This window comes from Oncorhynchus nerka, linkage group LG7 (genome assembly GCF_034236695.1).
Source record: "Oncorhynchus nerka isolate Pitt River linkage group LG7, Oner_Uvic_2.0, whole genome shotgun sequence".
Classification (NCBI taxonomy): Eukaryota; Metazoa; Chordata; class Actinopteri; order Salmoniformes; family Salmonidae; genus Oncorhynchus; species Oncorhynchus nerka.
In genome coordinates this window covers 22,663,510-22,687,955 of record NC_088402.1, presented here as the reverse complement: position 1 = coordinate 22,687,955, position 24,446 = coordinate 22,663,510, and the positions used below count along the sequence as shown (strand labels likewise).

The window sequence follows — 24,446 nt, the reverse complement described above, 5'->3', positions numbered from 1 at the left end:
TGTGCTTTGATAGGCCGTCTTGGGCTTGTTTACCTTTATATTTTCTTCTGTACTATTGTGGGATTGAAATAAACAATCTGATTGTGAAAAACATGGTGGACTTTGGAAGTAATACGCATCAGTCAGAAATCATGTGGAATTGAATCCTATTGTTGGTCATTGTTAAAACATTATTGCCAGATGCTCTGGTTGATGACTCCTTGAGAAACAGAATGTACTGAAGATACTGAATGCAGAAAAGATAACTGCTTTTGCATGAGCCTTTACATTTTGTTTCACTGAAAGTTGGATACATTTGTTTTCAATGGAACTTTCTGATGAACCCTTCACATTTTGGTAATTGATCATGTTTTTATTATTTAACTAGGCAAGTCAGTTGAGAACAAATTCTTATTTACAATGACGGCCTAACGGAGAACAGTGGGTTAACTGCCTTGTTCAGGGGAAAGACGAACAGATTTTGACCTTGTCAGCTCAGGGATTTGATCCAGAGACCTTTCGGTTACTGGCCCAACGCTCTAACCACTAGGCTACCTGCTGCCCCTTATTCAGAGTGAACTTTAAGTCTGTTTGGATGTATTCTGATTGCAATGTGTTGTGTTGGAGAAAATACATGCAGCCCAAGTTAAAAACAAGTGATTCTGAAGGGCAATTTTTAGTTGTTGTTGTTATGTTTGAATAGTTAATATATATATACAGCACTATATTAACTAAAAATTGCCCTTCAGAATCACTTGTTTTTAACTTGGGCTGCATGTATTTTCTCCAACACAACACATTGCAATCAGAATACATCCAAACAGACTTAAAGTTCACTCTGAATAAGGGGCAGCAGGTAGCCTAGTGGTTAGAGCGTTGGGCCAGTAATTTACCCCTATTTACCCCTATTTACTAACCGTGGTTTATTCCATCTTTAGGAGCACGATGTAGAGACTCCCCATGGAAGGATCCACTGCACCATGAAGGGGATACCCAAAGGAGACCGGCCCGTCATCCTCACCTTCCATGACATTGGACTGAACCGTAAGCCCCATTTGCTTCATTCATCCCATCCTAGTTAATGGATTTGATGTCACCCCTCAATGTAAGACTAATGTCCCCATGCACCTTGGTATTGTTACGTTTAAGAATGAGAACGTCTATTCGTTGACTATAACGGCTAGTCAACATCATGAAAAGTGAATTTACTTCATTTGTAAAAGATAATTGATTCTTAATGACTTACCTGTCTGAATAAAGATGAACATTTAAATAAATAGATACATTTGAAAGTTGAGAAGAAGCACACAATGGCCACCGTGATAGACATTTTACATCCACAAATCATGTGAGATCCAGCCTCATCACTAACATCCTGTACCGGATCTCCATGTTTCAGACAAGACGTGCTTTGACTCCATGTTCCAGCATGAGGACATGCAGGAGATCACGCAGCACTTTGCTGTGTGCCACGTCGATGCCCCTGGGCAGCACGAGGGGGCCAACACTTTCTCTACTGGGTGAGCCCAGTCACCTAGCCTTATCTTATTTGTTGTTGATTGGATAGGACAGATGTAAAGAGGAAAGGAGGAGGAGAGTGGGTTGAAATGGCACTGGGCCGTATTCAAACCCATGCTGCAGCGGTATGAGTTCTGGAGGCATTGACTTAGACCACTTGACCACCCTAGACCTCACCGCCTTTGCACCAAATGTAAGCCAGCCTGTTCGTCTGTCACCCTTTGACCTCTGTACTGTAGCATCTAGATCTGTTGTGGCCCATTTACACAGATCTCTTGATAAATCATTTGCATGTTAGGTGAATATAGTTTTTTACCTGATTGCTCTGGTGCTTCCTTTTTATGATCGTCTGCATCTTGAGTCCAGATCCCCATTGATCTGAATAGGAGAGATGATCAAAGTAAAGAAAGGATATGAGAAAGCAGTATGAGGCTGTTGATGGAATAGAGATATGGAGGGCAGTGATAAGAAGCACTGTAAAGTGTTGATAATGGAAGTACTTTAACCCTGACGGTTGTTGTTTTGTCTCCAGGTACGAGTACCCCTCCATGGATCAGCTGTCTGAGTCCCTCCCCCTGGTCCTCAAGCATTTTGGGTAAGTCCAAACAAGGACTTTATAAGATTTAGAAATCGATCCAATATTTTCATTATGAAATATATTTATCCTCATACATTTGAACCCCAGTCCATAGGGCTCAAATGCTGACCAGACCGCTCATGCGCATGTTGCTTTTGTCCACCCACACCAGATGCGATCAGGACACGTAGGTTGCTTTTGTCCACCCACACCAGATGCGATCAGGACACGTAGGTTGAAATATCAAAATGAACTCTGAACCAACTATATTAGTTTGGGGACAGGTTGAAAAGCATTAAACATTTATGGCAATTTAGCTAGCTAGCTTGCTGTTACTAGCTCATTTGTCCTGGGATATAATCATTGGGTTGTTATTTGACCTGAAATGCACAAGGTCCTCTACTCCGACAATTAATCCACACATAAAAGGGTAAACCGAGTTTGTTTCTAGTAATCTCCCCTCCTTCAGGCTTCTGCTTCTTTGGACTTTATATGGTGGTTGGCAACCAACTTTAAGGTGCATTACCACAACTGACAGGGGTGTGGACCTCAGTTCATCTTTGATTCACCCACGTGGGGTATATGCTCCTAAAAACCAATGAGGAGATGGGAGAGGCAGGACTTCAAGGTTCGTCAAGTGCGTCAAGGTTCACAAGATGAACCAAGTTCTATTTTAGTGCTTGGCTACGCAGACGCTCGCTGACGCACGTGAGCAGTGTGGGTGCAATGATTGAATAACATGGACGTGTCAATTTGTTTTGCAACGCTCGCACACGTGACGCGAGCGGTGTGGTCAGCATGTCATGCTACTTACCGTTCAGGATCTATTTTCATAGTGTCTCAGATTAGAAGTGCTGTTTTGCCTTCTAGATCATAATGAAGAGAACTCCTATTTTGAGATGCTTTATGAATAAAGACTATGATGCCTTAGACCCTCATCTATTGGCTCCAAAAATTCTGATGATATTCTGTTTGTTTGTTAACCACAGCCTGAAAAGCATCATTGGAATAGCCGTCGGAGCTGGAGCCTACATCCTGGCGAGATTCGCTGTGAGTTTGACGCCCTCCTCCCTCCTCCCTTCCCCTTTCAATTACGCTTAAGTTTGGTTCATTATGAAGAGTTTTAATCAAACCGGGATTAGAAGTTATAGTATATTAATGTTCCCAGTGATGCTGTGCTGATTTTGGGTGTACAGTCCTGTTTATTGCTTTAGCCTGCTGCTGAGAGTCTGGAAATGTTGTAGACTGGCTCCGTACCAAAACACCCGGCCCTGTAGGGACTCCGTCTCAATATGCTGAAACTCAGATGATGGAGGGATACGAATGTTTTAACTCCTAACTGACGAAACGTTGATGTTTCAATGAGTATAGTGAATGAAATGGACCCCTATGAGGTTTCAATGAGCACTGTTTGTATAGTTTCACCATTACGAAGTCATTGACCAAATGTTTGTTTCTGTTTTTAGCTGGACTACCCAGCATTGGTGGAAGGCCTGGTTCTGGTTAACATCAACCATTGTGCTGAGGGGTGGATGGACTGGGCTGCAAACAAGGTACTATACAGGACCATCTCCACACAACCACAGATCCACAACAATCCATCAACTTTAATGATTTATAAAGCCCTTTTTAGATTGTCAACATTGTCACGTAGCTTGTTTATACAGTATTAACGTAGCTATGTATATGATTGCTATTTGACCCATGGAAAAAAATATACAAATCATCTTTTCAATCTCTTTTCAGGTCACTGCTTTGCCCGAAATGCTCATCGGCCATCTCTTCGGAAAGGTGAGCAGTGGGCACCAAAATAGACAGTGATTGAAACTGCAAATCACGTCAGCATAATCCCATTGAATGTATTTCAATTATGGGCTACATGGATATAGGACAGTTCGTGGCAGGCTTACATGTTGCAGTACTGTCACTAGGTCACAGAGTCTGAGTAGGTGTTTATTTCTGTCTCCGTAGGAGGAAATATCCAACAACCATGACCTTATCGCCACCTACCGCCATCACATCATGAACGACATGAACCAGTACAACCTGCACCACTTTGTCAAAGCTTACAACAGGTAAATACACTGGGCTCCTGCAGAGAATAATCATACAAATGCTATCCATGAGTTCATCCGACTATGGGGAAGTAGATAAAGGGCTTCATTGACAAAATCCCAAAGTATCCCTTTTAATCAAGTCTTACAACATGTAAATACACTAGACTCCTCACTGAGGAGAATAACACAGATTACCATGAACATCCTTTGACCCCACATAAATATGTATATATTTAATATACATAATCACATCTTACAGAGGACGCCTGTATATTCATTTTAGAAATATACTGTATCTTATCTATGTATTTCTAATATTTCAATATATGTTATTACATATCTATAATAGATAAACATATATATGTAATATTATATTTGTAAAATGTCAGTATGTTCAGTTTGGGCCTCACTGATATCACCACCCTTTTCCCTTTCAGCCGGCGGGATCTGGAGATTGAGAGGCCCATTCCTGGTGGGAAAGTCTCCGTCAGAACCCTGAAGTGAGTTCCAAACCTTCAGACTTTTTGGCATACCTCAATCATCCCACATGGCTTATTGCTAGAGCCATGAGTTTTCCCTGACCTAGAAACTCTGGGCCCCAGTTATAGCCTGATCTGGTGGTTACTCGGTCCGGGAAAAACTCCTGTCTCTGTAGTACTATAACCACAGATGGATATAATGACAAGATGCTAGTCTCCGCCCTAACAATGGGATTCGTTGACCAAAGAGCGGAACGGCGGGCTGTCAAGCTCCTTCCTGTTCCTCTCTTTGGATTGGTGGATACATCTCGTTATTTGAATACTTTCTTGAATATTCGATGATGGGTGTTGACGTCAATAGCCTGTATTCAATGGAGAGTGAGATGCTATGCTAGCCTCATGAATATGCATAGACCGTCAACAGGGACAACTCCGATATAAAGTGTTTTTTCTCAAAGTTGCCGGGATGTCACGTGCATCACACTTATATCAGTACAGTCGTCACAACCTAAGCATGACCAAACTTCTATTAAATCAAATAAGGCTCGCGTATTAAAATAGCAATAAAAAATGTTTGCTCTCAGGTGTCCTTCTCTGTTGGTGGTAGGAGACAGCTCTCCGGCTGTTGACGCTGTGGTAAGTCCAAATACACACTGTAATCCTAACGGCCATAAACAAATCATTAACAGTAATACCTCTGGTCTTTAGTCCCTATGTTCATCAGAACATGTGTTGTCCTTTCATCTAAGTCAAGGCTCTCCATCCCTGTTCCAGGAGGGCTACCGCCCTGTAGGTTTTCACTCCAACCCTAATCTAGCGCACCTAGCCTGAATCAGGTTAGTTAAAACTGGGGTTGGAGTGAAAACCTACTGGAGGGTAGCCCTCCTGTAACAGGGTTGGAGAGCCCTGACCTACCCAACAAGATATTATCAAAGGTTAAAACTTTTAGGATTTAAACATGGGACAAAAAAGGGAAAGAAATCATACACCACCAAAGCTATTCTAGCAATAAAATATTACTCCCCCAGTTACCTATTTATTTCTCTACTAGGGTAAATATTTAGTCCCTCAATTAGACTCTGTACTGTGCATCTACAGGTAGAGTGCAATACTAAGCTGGACCCGACAAAGACCACACTGCTCAAGGTGAGTGGCCCCCTACAATCTACCTCCTGCTAATAATAGGTCATAATATTGGCTAGGCAGTCTGATGAGCTTCCAGGAGCTCAGCAACTACCTGGCGACTGATTTACTAGCGCTGCCTTGAACCCCTGAGACCGCAGGTTGAGGCTATGCTGCTGTACCCAGCCTCCAGGGTCTGTTCATTAGGCACGTAATGGAAAACGTTTTGCAATGGAAAATTTGAGTTTCTTATTGGACCAAGTCCAGATTGTGCCCTCCTTGTTTGAGTTTGTTTACCTCTGTTTGGTTCCTGATAAACATGACCCAGGTCACAATCCTTCCTGTCTGGCCTACCTATGATGTGCACGCCCCTGGCTGTGACCTAATGTGTTCTGTAAAGCTCTGAAATGGGCACGTTTTACAGACGCTAAACTGTTAACTGTCCAGAGGCTGATGGAAAACACTTGTTTCACATTGAGGAAGTGTTAGATGGGAGGTTGTTTTGTGTAACGGGGGGTGACTAATGTCGTACCGCTGCTGACCTGATTCCTTAACTCTTCCCTCTTGAATGACGTGTTTATTTTTTCCAGATGGCGGATTGCGGAGGCCTGCCCATGGTTGACCAGGTGCGTTTCTAATTGGTTAACATGTTCACGCAGGTGAGGTGGGGTGGCAAAGGGATAATCATTAGGGGGGTAATACAACGGCAGCTTGACTTAAGAGCATTAGTGACAGTAGCAATGAGGCACATACGTCAGGTCTGGAGAGCTAATACCCAGCTCAGCACCTGCTGCTACAACAGCTGTCATACATATGCCTCTCATTATCACAGTTTGTAGGATAGGACATGAATCTGTATTATGTCATTATGTGGATAATACCCGGGAAACAAGTTGCTAACTTTCTCCTTTGCTCACCCAACAGCCTGCAAAGCTGACCGAGGCCTTCAAGTACTTCATTCAGGGAATGGGCTACAGTAAGTACACACTCCAACACACACTCTCTGTGTAACCAACGCTGACCAGTAATTATATTAACACAAGTATTTAATTAACTATGTAGAAACATAAAAGTCTGGTTACCCTATTACTGTTTGCAAAAGAAATGTGGGTGTTCACGTCAACGTGTAAGGAGTTTGCCTGCCACCTGGTGGGTGAGATTAGTAACTGCACCTTCAGATAACAACAGGATTTTTAATTTTTAATATTTCACCTTTATTTAACCAGGTAAGCAAGTTGAGAACAAGTTCTCATTTACAATTGCGACCTGGCCAAGATAAAGCAAAGCAGTTTGACACATACAACGACACAGTTACACATGGAGTAAAACAAACATACAGTCAATAAAACAGTAGAAACAAGTCTATATACGATGTGAGCAAATGAGGTGAGATAAGGGAGGTAAAGGCAAAAAAAGGCCACGGTGGCAAAGTAAATACAATATAGCAAGTAAAACACTGGAATGGTAGATTTGCAGTGGAAGAATGTGCAAAGTAGAAATAAAAATAATGGGGATGCCAGTTAACCTGTTCTATAATGATTATGAAATATAGTGCCCACATTCAGAATTCAGTTGACCATGAACACAGTGTGAATGGATCTTTAACCTGGTCTCCTCTTTCCTCAGTGCCCGCCGCCAGCATGACCAGACTGGTCCGCTCTCGCACTGCATCCGGCTCCAGCATCCACTCCATGGATGGCAACAGGAGCCGGTCTCACACTAACGAGGGAAACAGGAGCCGGTCACACACCAACGAGAAGCGTGGCCGCTCCCACACAGACAGTATGGAAGGCACAGCAAACAGCAGCACTGCGCTCAAATCCACCGAAGTGTCCTGCTAGATGACCCTTACATGACACTCAACCTTTAACCTCTGCACCCTGGTTCCTGCTGCGCTGCCACTAACCACACCTACAAACACACATACACAACTAGAGAATGTCTCTATGCCAAAGAGTTATGCGAAGAGGTTGTGTGTGTAAGGCTATGCAAGCATATACTACTGCATTATGAAGGAAATTCCTTAGAGGGAAAAACGTATTCTGAAATAAACAGATCCCTTCCCATCTGCCACGTCAGGTGGAATATCTAGTTGTTAGTGGCAACGCAGCAGAGTGACACAGCGCAACGGAGAATGTGGGAGAAAGCTGTGGCTGCAGAACCAGTACTTAGTACAGCAGTTTGTCATCAAGACAGTTTTTTTTTTTGTCTATAGTTCTTTATTACATGACACAGCTTTCTCAAATGTGTACCTGACTATAAATGACTTTCTAATTGTTCATCGTTAACTTTTCAATGTTCTGATTAATGTACTGTGGGATACGGGAGAGAAGTGGCGTAAGAATAGGTAGGCAAGTGGATCAAAAATAAATATATATGCAGTCTTTTTTATCTTCTCAAATTGCTATTAGTCTTTGAAACTTTGGAAAGGAGGGAATTGAAAAGTATCATGTACATACAACACATTCCTGTAATGATTCCTCTCTTTTAGGACGTCTGTTTCGTCTGGAGTTAACATTCTTCTGGATCTATTGTAGAGCATTTCATGAGGTTATCCTTTCATTGATCAAACAATCACATACTGTTGCTTTATTAACAGATCATGGCTTCAGGCACAATTGTTCTTTTGGATATTTCTTCTTGTGTAAATGGTTATTTCTATGCAATCCCGGCAAACAGAGATAATGTGCCATGGAAACCCTCTGACTTACTAAGACTTCTTTGTTCTGATGGATTTGAGAAAGTCAAGCCGATCCACATGATGTGATATAAAGATCCGAGTTAGCCATAGAGCTTCTCAAAAACCCTCTCCCACTCTTACGTGCGCTACAGAAACACTTGCCGGCTATGTAGAACACCGTCCGACATCGCTTTATGAAGATGCATAACTGCCTAATGCTGTAGATGAGAAGCATTAAATATAGCATAACAATTTGTATTTATTAAAAACCTATAACTTTTTGTCCTGGTGTTGTCGTCATTTTGAATGATTGTAAGATCAAATGATACCACAGTTCCACAGGATCTTTAACCATATATATAGCACATGCATTCTATAGTAGCATCTCACGTCATCTCTTACTCATTGATTTGATCGCGTGGCTCTGAATTGAACAATCTTTACATGAGTATGAACGAGATTTCATGAAACTTGTTACTGTGAATATAAAAATACCTGTATGACAAACAATTTGTTCAATCATTTAGTATTCAAAATGTACTTAAATAAATTATAACTAAAATATTTCACACACTTGGTTTACTTGTAAGTCAATAAACTATTTCCGAAAGCAACCAATATAAAGACGAGCTTAAAACAAACAAAAAACATTGATTTACACATTTTTCCAATAGGAAAAAAAGCAAAAGAAAGATCCCCTTGTAAGAAAAACTGCTTTGTCTGGAATTCAATCCAATGGATGATCTAGAGACTGAATGCCATCTCTGTGAATGCTGGGGAAATTGCCTTTAAAAGGCGGACTGTCTGCTGTATGGAGCGTTGTTCTAAAACGTGCCTTAGATTGAATACCGGCCTCTATGTATAAAATAAATTCACATATAAAACAGAGTTTCTGAAAGTCTGACAAACAAAAAAACATTGAGAAAAGGAAAAGTAGGTGAAAATAGGGGTAGATGGAGGCTTAGGCCTAGGTTCAATTAGATCAGGCATTAACCAGCGATAGCAGACACCTGCATAGTGGATGTTTGAGGTCGAAATGCAAATCGGTGAGCAGCTACACATGCGACCATTGTCACAAATCCACACCCGCCACACTCCCGTTAGAAGTTCAGAAGGAGAAAGTGTAGGCTATATAGAAATAATGACGCTCAAATTTTAAATCATTAAAACTAAATAATACGCATTTCTATCATCATAATGGAGGTGTACATTCCTGTGGCTGTTCATGTGCCTCCGTGCAGCCGATGGCAATGTCCGCTTTAGGTATAATACCGGGAGCCACTTGTGGATTAACAGCTCTAAAGCAGTTCCACCTCTCTAACACCATCAAAATAACTGCTATGCGGATGTTGGCTAAGCAGATCTGATTGAATAGAGCCCATAATAAGAGCATGGCTTATTATTGAAATGTCTCAGTTCACGATCTCAGGGTAGCCATAGTAATTCTCCAGCTCGGCGAAGATGTCATTGGGGTTCTTGCAGCTGAGGTTACAGAAGCAGGCGTTGATCCACATGACTTGCCAGGTGAACACGGCACCGTTGGGACACAGAAACTCCACATCGATGGTCTTGGACTTGTAGGGAATGCAGCAGCGATGGTCCGTGGCCACGCAGACCCCACAGTATTTAGGCCTGTAAGACTTCTTACTGACACAGCCTGAGATGGTAAAGTTTTTTGGCTGCTCTTCTCTGTAGATGTTCATACAATTCTTCCCTGGCTGAGAGATAAGAGAGGTCTTTTTTGCAATGTGAACTCTTCAATATAGATATCATAACAAACAAACATTAGACCTCTTTGCATTGCGTACATGTATGCATGGATATGTGTCCGTGCCCATATATGTGGGTAAACGTGTGTATGCATACACATACTCTGTACATGTACCTTGATGTGCTTGGTGATGTCCACCTCACAGGGCCGTATGTTGCAGAGGCGGGACTCTTTTACCATCTCACACCTGTCGTTAGCATTAGAGACACGCAGGGACAGACCTCGACCACAAGTCTTAGAGCAGATACTCCAGGAGGTTGTCTGGATCACACAGTTCCTGCTCTGGCCCTTCGCCTCAACAGGAAGAGCTATGTCAACAGAGACAGGCAGAGAGGAAGTGTGTGTGAGAGAGAGAGAGAGAGAGAGAGTGTGTGAGCGACTGAGAGAGAGACTACAATTTAATATGGGCAGTGACAGAAGTGCTTTTTAGACATTATTCATCAAAACTGGACCTAATACACCACATGACCAAAAGTATGCGGATACCTGCTCGTCGAACCTCTCATTCCAAAATCATGGGCATTAATACGGAGTTGGTCCTCCCTTTGCTGCTATAACAGCCTCTACTCTTCTGGGAAGGCATTCCACTAGATGTTGGAACATCCACTAGATGTTGGACTAGATGTTGTTGGACTAGATCCACTAGATGTTGGACTTGATTCCATTCAGCCACAAGAGCATTAGTGATGTCTGGCACTGATGTTGGGCAATTAGGCCTGGCTCGCAGTTGGCGCTCCAATTCATCCCAAAGGTGTTCGATGAGGTTGAGGTCAGGGCTCTGCGCAGGCCTGTCAAGTTCTTCCACACCGATCTCGACAAACCCTTTCTGTATGGACCTCGCTTTGTGCACAAAATATTTTGTGCTGATGCTGCTTGCAGAGGCAGTTTGGAACTAGTTAGTGAGTGTTGCAACCAAGGACAGATTATTTTTTATGCGCTTCAGCACTCAGCGGTCCCGTTCTGTGAGCTTGTGTGGCCTACCACTTAGCGGCTGAGCCACTGTTGCTCCTAGACGTTTCCACTTCACAATAACAGCAGTTACAGTTGACCGGTACAGCTCTAGCAGGGCAGAAATTTGACGAATTGACTTGTTGGAAAGGTCACTGAGCTCTTCAGTAAGGCTATTCTACTGTCAATGTTTGTTTATGGAAATTGCATGGCTGTGTGCTCGACTTTATACACCTGTCAGCTCTTCAGGAACACGGTTGGAGTTAACCTACCGGACGGTAGCTCTCTGGGAACAGAGGTGAAGTTAACCTACAGGATGGTAGCTCTCCAGGAACAGGGTTGGAGTTAACCTATAGGACGGTAGCTCTCCAGGAATAGGGTTGGAGTTAACCTACCGGACGGTAGCTCTCTGGGAACAGAGGTGAAGTTAACCTACAGGATGGTAGCTCTCCAGGAACAGGGTTGGAGTTAACCTATAGGACGGTAGATCTCCAGGAATAGGGTTGGAGTTAACCTATAGGACGGTAGCTCTCCAGGAATAGGGTTGGAGTTAACCTATAGGACGGTAGCTCTCCAGGAATAGGGTTGGAGTTAACCTATAGGACGGTAGCTCTCTGGGAACAGGGTTGGAGTTAACCTACAGGATGGTAGCTCTCTAGGAACAGGGTTGGAGTTAACCTATAGGACAGTAGCTCTCTGGGAACAGGGTTTGAGTTAACCTACAGGATGGTAGCTCTCTAGGAACAGGGTTGGAGTTAACCTACAGGATGGTAGCTCTCTAGGAACAGGGTTGGAGTTAACCTATAGGACAGTAGCTCTCTGGGAACAGGGTTTGAGTTAACCTATAGGACGGTACTATGAAGCAATGTCCTCAAACTATTTTTCTTCACAGTTCTCAAAGAATTGCTCAATATTACCATGGTTATTAGTGTTACAAGATTCTCAATACACGAGACTCTATCCATGTAATGACTGGAATGGAATGGTATTGAACACATGGACTATTTCTCCATCACTAATGGTAACAATGTGTTTGAAACGGTTCCATTTATTCCATTCCAGCCATTACAATGAGCCTGTACTCCTATTTGAAGTGACACCAGCCACCACTGATTGATTGCTTGATCAATTGTTTGATTGATTGATTGATGGATCTGTGTCCTACCTTCCACTGCATGTCTTGGAGCAGTCTTCCTCCCCTTCTTGGGCTCGTCACAGATCCACTGTTCACAGCAGCGTCCTGGGATCTTGACCCTCCTTGAGTTCTGGCACCACACCCGGGGGGGCTGGGAGTCCGTACACAGGGACACGCACCCGATGGCCCCGTTCACACACAGACACTGGTATTTACAGCTGGGTTTGAAGCTCTGCCCATTCCGGTAGATCACACCATCATGCTCGCAGCCCACGCCAACCATATCTGGCAAAGAAGGTCAGGACAGCAGTCTTACATCACAGAGAGATACACAGTGAATAAGGTAATGATAACAATGTAATGTAGCAGACAATGTTTTTAGTGTTATCTGAACAAAAACAAACATGTCATGACATTCGGTAATATGATTGAAACCTATCTTTTGCTATTTATTTTCATTAGTCCACTGCTGATACAGTCCCAAAATGTTTTGTATATCAGCAATCAGGTTTTCAAGATATAGGACTTGCACATTGACTTGCACATTGACTCGCACATTGACTCGCACATTGACTTGCCACATCATCATGATAATGTGGCAAGTTACAATTTGATATATCTTGAAAACCAGATTGCTGACATGCAAAATATTTTGGGACTGTATCAGCACTGAACTAATGAAACAAATACCAAAATATAGTTTGAGTGGATTATTCCTTTAATCATGACGTGTCTTTAGTAGGTTAGAGTATGTGTGGTAAATGACACTTACATGCACACACTCCTTTTTCGTACCTAGGCTTGTCTGAGCTGTAATCGCAGTACAATCCCTTATGGTAGTCACAAGTGTCTGCCTCGTTGCACTCCTCCCCCACCTGCCTGGCGCAAGCCTTGCAGCAGTCACAGCCATCCATGAGCAGGCTCACCCCTGAAGGGCAGGAATGGGGGGCCAGGGGGCACTCACAGGGCCAGTGGCAGTACTGGGTCCGGTTGTATGGCTCTAGGTCTGTGGGTTCTGTTAGGGGCAGCATGGCAGTGGAAATCTGGGTCTGGGAGTAGGCCTAGATGAGAGGGACAGGGAGGAGTTAGTGTTACGCACTTTGCTATACATAATACATATTTTAGTTTTCTATGGTCAAACGCTATGACTTTTGATAACACAATAAACCATGTAAGTAGAGAACAGACATTCCTAAAGCATCAAAGATGTACAGTATGTTATCTGTGTAGGTTTCCATGTCTGGGACAATTTAAAAGCGCAATCAGTGGAGGCTGCTGAGGGGATGATGGCTCATAATAATGTCTGGAACGGAGTAGATGGAATGGCATCAAACACATGGAAACCATGTATTTGATACCGTTCCTCCCATTCCACTCCAGACATTACCACGAGCCCGTCCTCCCCAATGAAGGTGGCACCAACCTCCTGTGAAGCACATGTACTTGTTAGCACGTGGATCACCTGTATCACAATCACATCAGTTACGGGGGAATAATAGGCTGTTGCCCCAAGGATCAAAGTCGTAATTAGCATCATGTCCTTAATCTTTTTTTTATTTCCAACATGTCCTATATCGGCCTAAGAACTAATAGACCCAAATCCCCTATTTGGCTAGATAAGTGTTGCAAGTCCTGAATGTGCCTAAAGGTCTGGCTGGCCTTCTTGTTCGGATTGTACAACAACATCAAGGATGATTAACAGGGTAAGGGAGGTAAAAGAAAGATGCCGCTGATCAGTCAAAGTACTTTTTGTTCCCCTGTCTACACAATATTCTGCCTGTAGGCCATTTTTCATAGTTTCTTTGAAAATATAAAAGTATTTTCACAGCTGACGTGACAATACAATAAAACGTGTCCAACATTTCACCCCATGAATATTGCCTGTACAAACTGTATATATTTATGCCAAGATCAGAAACCCAATTTGTGTGTGTGTGTGATCAAATGAAAAGCACCCCTTTTTTTAAAGCACTCAAAACAGATGTGCTGTCTGAACAAGCCACTAGGAAGAGTTTTACAACCAAACAAATGGCGGTTGGTCTTGGATCCAGACTGTTTAAGTCCCTACAGAGGAAACTGGCTCGTCCTCTGGCTCAGATTGGCTCAGTATTTATAACTCCAAAAATGATTCTCAGTCTTGGCCTCACATTATAAGAGCAGGACTTCCTCGTATGAGTCAGGACACAGAGTGTTCCATAACCCATTATTACACATGGAGTAGCCAGATCGCCTAATGGGCTACTTTAAAATGTCATATTTTGTGAACGAGGCACTCTACTTTTTATGCCTAACGTCTGAGGGCCAAACTTTCATTTCTGATGTCTGAACATTCAACAAACAGATTTTTTGTAGGGAACTTTTTGGGGCTGGTTTCCCAGACACAGATTAGGCCTTTTTAGTCCAGGACTAGGCTTAATCTGTGTCCAGGAAACCGTCTCAATGAAAACAATTGTAAATCATGTTGATGCTGTCATAACAGCAAGCGCTGCCTCCAGTATGGGCCGACCAACAGTGCTAAATGAACTTTTCTTGGAGATTCCTATTTTACTGCAGGGTCTTATTCTGTATTAAACCTCTCTAATTACATTTCAGCCTCAACATATTTATATTAATATCATAAAAGCCAAAGAGCTTCTGATCCAGGTAGGTTATACAGACACAATTAATCTGCAATTAATTAAATGTGAAAAAGACCCCTTAATCATGTTATTTTTGTTTTCCTAAGCTTGTTCTTGGCAGCCCATCAGTTGCCTTCACATTTTTCTAATATAATTATAGTAATAAATAGTAAATCCATTGAGCGCATAGGATGTTTAATGCAGATAAATGAGATTTAATCATAGGTGTACCACAGAGCCAGTACCCAGGGGATCTGGCTCTGAAGCGTAGTCAGCAGTCATCAGGCTCAGTCATTACACAACATCAGAGAACACGGTTACATCCCAGATGGCACCCTATTCCCTATATAGTACACTCTTTTGGAATAGGGTGTCATTTGGGATTCAGCCAACGTGTCACTTTCAGCATTAAAGGGCTTTATGGGGGTGTTTCACAAGGTAATGAAAAAGACACAGACAACAACTGATCATGACAATAATAGTTTATCGTCTCCATGTAACTTTTTAATCTAAAAATGAAGGGAAATTGGATGAAGAGAGTACCATTTTTTTTCTTAAAATCCATATATATACATATTGCATAACATGAATTTGAACTGTGTTTTCTGTTGAGATGAGAAGCTTTGTGCTTGGCGGTTTATGTACGTGTATACAAAGCTTTATTGTTCCTTACCCCCATCATATCTAGACAGACAAAATTGGTATTGAGATGAATGTGAATACCATCACCTGTTCAGACTTATAACCCCTTGACCTTTTGTGTGACCTTTGTGTGACCATGTGACCAATGTGACCTCAAGCAGACATATAACATCAACATCAAATGCTGTTTGGGCATCTGGGAATGAAAAAAGTGATAAACCATTTATCAAATATCTTGATTGACTTCTAATGTGACCTTGATAATACTGCCATATAGGTCAGATAAGAAACTTGGAACTTTCTTTCCTCAGATGTGGAGTGTTCAACTGATGTGACCTCTAACCCCTGCCAAACCTGGGTGAAATGACCAATGTTGTGTCACACATGCAGTCTGTTGTCAGGTTGAGAAAGTGCAAGCTGAATGTTGAGGGTAGACCATGAGCACAACTCTGGTCAAATCAACATAGAGCATCATAGACTCTCACCTTCATCTCTTTGTGTAAGCAGTTGTTTTTTCTCTTCCAATTTGATGCAGTGTGAGTGAAAAAAATTCAGTTTGAGGCCAGATATTTTGAGACTGTTTGAGCAGTTTTAACGTGTGAAGTATTGAATTAATGAAAAACCTTTCCTAACTTGGCAGATAGGGCCGCATTAAACTAGAAACATAGTATTTGATATTTGTTGATGCCATGCTATTACAGTACTGTCCAAGAAGTCCTTGAATCTGGAGTAAAATGCAAAACATGACTCCACATAACCACATGGTGGCAGTAAAGTACAACTAACAAATGGAGGGATAACTTGTGAATTTATCGGAAGCATCAATAATACTATTCTATTCTAAAGAAATCATGAATCAGATCTGGCACATCAGAAATAAATAGATTTGGTAAATCTGGCTTAAACCAAGTGATGATAAAAAAGTATTATAATGGCACTTTCTCACCTGTTGAATCCCTGCTGCTATAAGAATCCACTTTAGCAGCCAGCTCATCACTGGTTAGGAATTGTAAATTCATTGAACCCAGAATTATTCCTTTACTAAAAACAAAATATTTCGCACTCCACAAGTCCCAGGCAATCTTCTAGTTGTCATCTCCTCCGCGAGGACCACTGTCTGGGACTGGGACTGGTGATGTTATTAAAGCTCGTGCCTGCCGACGTCACTTTTCTGGCAGCGCGCTCTGCTTTTTCCCTCTCCTCCACTCTCACCCGCTGCTCCTCACGCGCGAAAGCCCGCCCTGAAGTTGAGCTGACTTGTCTGTAAACTGAGCAATGTGTATCCCAGCTATGCAATTGAACAGTTAGCCAGTTGACTTGCCTAAATACTCTGAAATAACACACACGCATATATATATATGAGTCGGAAGTTTACATACACTTAGGTTGGAGTCATTAGAACTCGTTTTTCAACCACTCAACAAATGTCTTTTTAACAAACTAGTTCTGGCAAGTCGGTTAGGACATCTACTTTGTGCATGACACAATACATTTTTCCAACGATTGTTTACAGACAGATTATTTCACTTATAATTCACATAATCACAATTCCAGTGGGTCAGAAGTTTACATACACTAAGTTGACTGCCTTTAAACAGCTTGGAAAATTCTATAAAATTATGTCCTGGCTTTAGAAGCTTCTGTTGGGCTAATTGACATCATTTGAGTCAATTGGAGGTGAACCTGTCGATGCATTTCAAGGTATACCTTCAAACTCAGAGCCTCTTTGCTTGACATCATGGGAAAATCAAAAGAAATCAGCCAAGACCTCAGAAAATAAATTGTAGACCTCCACATGTCTGGTTCATCCTTGGAAGCAATTTCCAAACGCCTGAAGGTACCACGTTCATCTGTACAAACAATAGTACACAAGTATAAACACCATGGGACCACGCTTCCGCCATACCACTCAGGAAGGAGACGCGTTCTGTCTCCTAGAGATGAACGTACTTTGGCGCAAAAAGTGCAAATCAATCCTAGAACAACAGCAAAGGACCTTGTGAAGATGCTGGAGGAAACGGGTACAAAAGTATCTATAGTAAAATGAGTCCTATATCGACATAACCTGAAAGGCCGCTCAGCAAGGAAGAAACCACTGCTACAAAACTGCAATAAAAAAGCCAGACTACGGTTTACAACTGCACATGGGGACGAAGATCATACTTTTTAGAGAAATGTCGTCTGGTCTGATGAAATAAAAATAGAACTGTTTGGCCATAATGACCATTGTTATGTTTGGAGGAAAAAGGGGGATGCTTGCAAGCCGAAGAACACCACCCCAACCGTGAAGCACGGGGGTGGCAGCATCATGTTGTGGGGGTCCTTTGCTGCAGGAGGAACTGGTGCACTTCACAAAATAGATGGAATCATGAGGAAGGAAAATGATGTGGATATATTGAAGCAACATCTCAAGACATCAGTCAGGAAGTTAAAGCGTCAGGAAGTTAAAGCTTGGTCGCAAATGGGTCTTCTCTAGCTTCAACGGTTCAAGAGGTGCTGTTGGTGGGTTATTTTATGCTAATTAATATAGTTTAAGTTGATAAAAGTTTTAAAGAATTTGAAGTTAGGATAACCTTAACATGTGAAAGTTGGTTTGGTGTATCTAGCTTGAACAGATTAAGAGTTACTGTTGGTGAGTTAGATTATGCCATCCTCTGTAAATAAGTCAATAAATCAATACTTTAAATTGCCCGAACTGCACCAGAACATCAAGATGAATATACTGTGTTTTGAATTTTGTTCCTATCAGGAATCAAGGTAAGACCCAAGTGCAGACTGTGTAACAATGTTTATTGGAACCACAGGGGCAGGCAAATGACAGGTCAAGGCAGGTAGGAGTCGACAATCCAGAGCAGAGTCCAAGGTACAGGACGGCAGGCAGGCTCAGGGTCAGGTCAGGCAAAGTTCAAAAACCAGGAGGATGAGAAAAAGAGAGACTAGGAACAAACAGGAGCTGAGAAAACGCTGGTAGGATTGAACAAACAAGACGAACTGGCACAGACAGACACAAAACACAAGTATAAATACTGGGGAAGATGGGCGACACCTGGAGAGGGGTGGATACAAGCACAAGGACAGGTGAAACAGATCAGAGCGTGACAGTTCCAGAAATACGGTGCGCTAAAAATAAAATCAGATTAACCTAGCTCGGTGGAGACCCTATGAACCTCAAGAGATAACCAATCCTGTGAATGGGTTAGGCAACTCAGGTGTGTATACGTCAACATCAAAGTTAAATAAGACTGAGGTTTGTGAAGTAGGGTCTTGTAAACAAAAAGGGAGTAATGTAGAGATCGACAGGTCTTTAGCAAAGTCCAGCCAACCTTTTGATATAGGATGCAGTGATGAGTATCAAAACTGTAGCCTGTATCAAAACAAAGAGCATTATGGTAGATGGCATCCAAAGGTTTAAGAGTAGTAGCAATGAAATGTATTTATAAATCCATTTTTACATCAGCAGATGTCACAAAGTGCTATACAGAAACCCAGACTAAAACCCCAAATAGCAAGCAATGCAGATGTAGAAGCAAGGTGGCTAGGAAAAACTCCCTAGGCCAGAATCTAGGAAGAAACCTAGAGAGGAACCAGGCTCTGATATGGGGCCAGTCCTCTTCTGGCTGTGCCAGGCGGAGATTACAAGAATATATGGCCATTTAAGGCCAGATTGTTATTCAAGATGTTTAAACGTTCATAGGTCAAATAATAAGCAGTGGTTGTAGAGGGTGCAACAGGTCAGTACCTCGGGAGTAAATGTCATTTGGCTTTTCATAGCTGAGCTTTCAGAGGTTGAGACAACAGGTGCGGTAGTGAAAGAGAGTTGAAAAACGCAGGTCTGGGACAAGGTAGTACGTCCGGTGAACAGGTCAGGGTTCCCTAGCCGCAGGCAGAACACTTGAACGGGAGCAACAGCACGACCAGGAGGACTGGGGGCAGCCAGGAGGCATCAGGCCAGGTAGTCCTGAGGCATGATCCTAGGGCTCAGGTCCTCTGGGAGGAGAGAGGGAGAGAAAGAGAATTAGAGGGATCATACTTAAATTCACACAGGACACCAGATAAGATGGGAGAATTACACCGTGTATAATAGACTGACCCTAGCCCCCCGGCACATCGACAATTGCAGCATAGATAATGGAGACCGAGACAGGGGTGTTTCGGGGGACACTGTGGCTCTGTCCGACGATACCCCCGCACACGGCCAACCAGGCAGGATATCACCCCACCCACTTTGACAAAGCACAGCCCCCACACCACTAAAGCGATATCAACAGACCAACTTACTACGCTGACACAAGGCCCACGAAGATCTCCTCCACTGCACGAGCCCGAGGGGCGCAAACCCAGACAGGAAGATCACGTCTGTGACGCACCCCTCCTAAGAACGGCATGGGAGAGCACTAGTAAGCCAGTGACTCAGCCCACGTAATAGTATCAGAGGCAGAGAATCCCAGTGGAGAGAGGGGAGCAGGCCAGGCAGAGGCAGCAATGGCGGTTCGTCGCTCCAGTGCCTTTCTGTTCACCTTCACACACCTGGGCCAGACTACACTCAATCATAGGACCTACTGAAGAGATGAGTCTTTAGTAATGACTTAAAGGTCGAGACCGAGTGTGTGTCTCTCATACGGATAGGCAGACCATTCCATAAAAATGTTGCTCTATAGGAGAAAGCCCTCCCTCCAGCTGTTTGCTTAGAAATTCTAAGGACAATAAGGAGGCCTTGTGACCATAGCACACTTGAGGCATGTACGGCAGGACCAAATCGGAGAGATAGGTAGGAGCAGGTAGTAGGTAGTAGCCGGAGAGTATAGCATTTCAGTAGTCTAATCTAGAGGTGACAAATGCATGGATTAGCTTTTCTGCATAATTTTTGGACAAAGTTTTTTTGATTTTTGCAATGTTACAAAGATGGAAAAAAGCTGTCCTTGAAATATTCTTAATATGTTTGTCAAAAGACAGATCAGGGTCCAAAGTAACACAGAGGTCCTTGACAGTTTTATTTCAAACGACATTACAACCATCAAGATTAATTGTTAGATCCGACAGCAGATCTCTTTGTTTCTTGGGCCTAGAACTAGCATCTCTGTTTTGTCTGAGTTTAAAAGTAAAACATTTGCTGCCATCCACTTCCTTATGTCTGAAACACAGGCTTCCAGGGTAGGCAATTTTGGGCTTCACTATGTTTCATTGAAACATGTGTGTCATCCGCATAGCAGTGAAAGTTGACATTGTATTTCCGAATGACATCAACAAGAGGTAGAATATATAGTGAAAACAATAGAGGTCCTAAAACGGAACCTTGAGGAATGCCGAAACGTACAATTGATTTGTCAGAGGACAAACCATCCACAGAGACAAATTGATATCTTTCCAACCGATAAGATCTAAACCAGGACAGGACTTGTCCACGTAGACCAAATCTTTCCAAAAGAATGTGGTGATCGATGGTGTCAAAAGCAGCGCTAAGGTCTAGGAGCACGAGGACAAATGCAGAGTCTTGGTCTTTCACCATTAAAAGGTCATTTATCACCTTCATGAGTGCAATCTCAGTCTAGAATCAGACCGAATCGTTTCATATACATTATTTGTCTTCAGGAAGGCAGTGAGTTGCAGCGCAACAGCTTTTTTCTACAATTTTTGAGAGGAAGGGCAGAATCGATATAGGACAATAGTTTTTTACATTTCCCAGGTCAAGGTTTGGCTTTTTCAAGAGGCTTTATTACTTCCACTTTTAGTGAGTTTGGTACACATCCGGTGGGTAGGGAGCCATATATTATGTTCAACATAGGAGGGCCAAGCACAGGAAGTAGCTCTTTCAGTTGTTTAGTTGGAATAGGATCCAGTATGCCGCTTAACGGATTAGAGGCCATGACTATTTTCATGAATGTGTCAAGAGATACAGAATTAAAAAACTTGAGTGTCTCCATTGATCCTAGGTCCTGGTAATTCTGTGCAGACTCAGGACAACTGAGCTTTGGAGAAATATGCAGATCAAATCAAATGTTATTCGTCACATGAGTGAAATGCTTACATACAAACCCTTAAACAACACTGCAGTTGTAAGAAAAATAAGTGTTAAGTAAAAAATAAAAGTAACAAATAATTAAATAGCAGCAGTAAAATAACAGTAGTGAGGCTATATACAGAGGGGTACCGGTACAGAGTTAATGTGCGTGGGCACCGGATAGTCGAGGTAATATGTACACGTAGGTAGAGTTAAAGTGACTATGCATAGATAATAAACAGAGAGTAGCAGCAGCGTAAAAGAGGGGGGGGGGGGGCAATGCAAATAGTCTGGGTAGCCATTTTTTTTTACCTACCTCATCCCCATACTGTTTTTATTTATTTACTTTTCTGCTCTTTTGCACACCAATATCTCTACCTGTACATGACCATCTGATCATTTATCACTCCAGTGTTAATCTGCAAAATTGTAATTATTCACCTACCTCATGCCTTTTGCACACAATGTATATAGACTCCCCTTTTTTCCTTCCTTTAGTGTTATTGACTTGTTAATTGTTTACTCCATGTGTAACTCTGTGTTGTCTGCTCACACTGCTAAGCTTTATCTTGGCCAGGTCGCAGTTGCAAATGAGAACTTGTTCTCAACTAGCCTACCTGGTTAAATAAAGGTGAAATAAAAATAAATAAATACATTTTTTATTAGCTGTTCAGGAGTCTTATGGCTTGGGGGTAGAAGCTTTTAAGAAGCCTTTTGGACCCAGACTTGGTGTTGCGGTACAGCTTGCTGTGCGGTAGCAGAGAGAACAGTCTATGACTAGGGTGGCTGGAGTCTTTGACAAACTCTAGGGCCTTCCTCTGACATCGCCTGGTATAGAAGTCCTGGATGGCAGGAAGCTTGGCCCCAGTGATGTACTGGGCCGTACGCTCTGCCCTCTGTAGTGCCTTGGAGGCCAAGCAGTTCCCGGGGATGCAAAAATGCTCTCGATGGTGCATCTGTAAAAAAAATTGAGGATCTGAGGACCCATGCCAAATCTTTTCAGTCTCCTGAGGGGAATAGGCTTTGTTGTGCCCTCTTCACGACTGCCTTGTTGTGTTTGGAACATGATAGTTTGTTGGTGATGTGGACACCGAGGAACTTGAAGCTCTCAACCTCCTCCACTACAGCCCCGTTGATGAGAATGGGGGCGTGCTCGTCCTCCTTTTCCTGTAGTCTACAATCATCTCCTTTGTCTTGATCACATTGAGGAAGAGGTTGTTATCCTGGCACCACATGGCCAGGTCTCTGACCTCCTCAAAGAGGAGTCCATCATTTGCTTTCTAATGATCATGATCTTTTCATTGAACAAGTGAAACCTATCCTCTCTTGTCGAACGCTGCTTTTTAGTTAGATTTGCAACATTATCAAAATTACATTTTGGATTGTTCTTATTCTCCTCAATTAGGTTAGTAAAATAGGATGATCGAGCAGCAGTGACTGCTCTTCGATATTGTACAGTACTGTCTTTCCAAGCTAGTCTGAAGACTTCCAGATTGGTGGAGCACCATTTCCATTCCAATTTAGGAGCTGCACTTTGATAAATAATATTACCATAATCAAGAACAGATAGAAAGGTAGACTATGTTCTCTGGCGCTCAAGGGAGCCAGGCTGCCCATCATTATGCACACCTGTCACCATTGTTACGCGCATCAGCCGCTTCTTTGGACTCCACTAGACTCCATCACTTTATTGATTGCCTCCTCTTTAATTCAATTCAATTCAATTCAATTCAAGGGCTTTATTGGAATGGGAAACATGTGTTAACATTGCCAAAGCAAGTGAGGTAGACAACATACAAAGTGAATATATAAAGTGAAAAACAACAAAAATTAACAGTAAACATTACACATACAGAAGTTTCAAAACAGTAAAGACATTACAAATGTCATATTATATATATATACAATGTACAAATAGTTAAAGGACACAAGATAAAATGAATAAGCATAAATATGGGTTGTATTTACAATGGTGTTTGTTCTTCACTGGTTGCCCATGTTCTCTTTATCTGTCCAATCCTCAGTTTGATCCCCGTGTCAGCATTAATGTTGTCATGTGTCTTGTCCAGACGCTGTTCGTGTTTTGTTTCCTGTCTGTTTATTCAGTCAATATTCACTCCCTGTACTTGCTTCTCGTCTCCCAGCGTCTGTTTTTACAGAATGCTGACACCAATATTGGAAGCATCAGGGAGTTTTTAATAGTTTTTTGTTTTGGTTGGTGACATCAGGTCCGGGTGCCGCTGTCGATGGAACCGGGGATGCCACAGCTGACTTGTCGGGCTCCCACGCCTCAGCCGGCTCGCCCGGGTCTCACGCCTCAGCCGGCTCGCCCGGGTCTCACGCCTCCGTCAGGCTCGCCTAGGTGGGACGCCAGTGGCTCCCCTAGAAGGGGGGTACTATCACGCCTGCTCCCGCTCGCCCTCTCTGGTGCTCGAGGGTGCCAGCCTGCCCATCATTATACACAACTGTCACCATCGTTATGTGCATCAACGCTTCATTGGACTCACCTGGGCTCCATCACTTTATGGATTGTCTCCTCTTTATTTGTCTATTCTTCAGTTTGATCCCCGTGTCAGCATTAATGACGTTATGTGTCCCTTGTCCAGACGCTGTTCATGTTTTGTTTCCTGTCTGTTTTTTTATTCAATATTCACTCCCTGTACTTGCTTCTCGTCTCCCAGCGTCTGTCCTTACAGACTGAATAATCAGATTTTTACTGCTTAGAGAAATGCATCATCTGTTTCTGTAGAAAAAGCCAACTTTAAATCTTAGCTTCTTAACCATCTCATCTTTATGTTTTTTAAACATCAAATCCATATCAATCCAAATGCCTAAGTATTTATATGCGGGAACACATTCAACTGAAGAACCATCTAATGATGAACATGTCGTTACTCTGAAACACTCTTATGAGAGTTTAAA

At 42.6% G+C, this 24,446-nt stretch overlaps 2 protein-coding genes across 3 annotated transcripts in view; one reads left to right on the top strand and one right to left on the bottom strand.

Annotated features, from left to right (window-relative positions):
- Positions 1-8,693, top strand: part of LOC115131327 (protein NDRG1-like) — a 31,107-nt gene extending 22,414 nt beyond the window's left edge. For both annotated transcript variants that reach the window (XM_029662944.1, XM_029662945.2), the window contains 13 exons: positions 918-1,023; positions 1,379-1,499; positions 2,030-2,092; positions 3,064-3,124; positions 3,541-3,627; positions 3,821-3,865; positions 4,046-4,149; positions 4,569-4,631; positions 5,195-5,246; positions 5,709-5,756; positions 6,323-6,358; positions 6,657-6,708; positions 7,359-8,693. In XM_029662944.1, the coding sequence (XP_029518804.1) occupies positions 918-1,023; positions 1,379-1,499; positions 2,030-2,092; positions 3,064-3,124; positions 3,541-3,627; positions 3,821-3,865; positions 4,046-4,149; positions 4,569-4,631; positions 5,195-5,246; positions 5,709-5,756; positions 6,323-6,358; positions 6,657-6,708; positions 7,359-7,573 (1,053 nt within the window). In that variant the 3' untranslated portion in view covers positions 7,574-8,693. The remainder of the gene's footprint in view (positions 1-917; positions 1,024-1,378; positions 1,500-2,029; positions 2,093-3,063; positions 3,125-3,540; positions 3,628-3,820; positions 3,866-4,045; positions 4,150-4,568; positions 4,632-5,194; positions 5,247-5,708; positions 5,757-6,322; positions 6,359-6,656; positions 6,709-7,358) is intronic.
- Positions 8,376-16,654, bottom strand: LOC115131328 (CCN family member 4-like). Its single transcript, XM_029662946.2, has 5 exons — positions 16,473-16,654; positions 13,039-13,327; positions 12,297-12,551; positions 10,298-10,491; positions 8,376-10,130 (listed from the first exon to the last, which is right to left on the bottom strand). The coding sequence occupies exons 1-5, from the start codon at positions 16,518-16,520 to the stop codon at positions 9,825-9,827; spliced, it is 1,092 nt and encodes a 363-aa protein (XP_029518806.1). The 5' UTR covers positions 16,521-16,654; the 3' UTR covers positions 8,376-9,824.
- Positions 16,655-24,446: the final 7,792 nt, after the last annotated feature.

Bases quoted from the DNA above. Each gene is read 5' to 3' on its own strand.
- LOC115131328 (XM_029662946.2), bottom strand. From the start codon at position 16,520: ATGAGCTGGCTGCTAAAGTGGATTCTTATAGCAGCAGGGATTCAACAG. The intron at 13,328-16,472 runs GTGAGAAAGTGC...CCTCTCATCTAG, and splicing joins TAGCAGCAGGGATTCAACAG to GCCTACTCCCAGACCCAGAT. The intron at 10,131-10,297 runs GTACATGTACAG...CTTATCTCTCAG, and splicing joins ACATCACCAAGCACATCAAG to CCAGGGAAGAATTGTATGAA.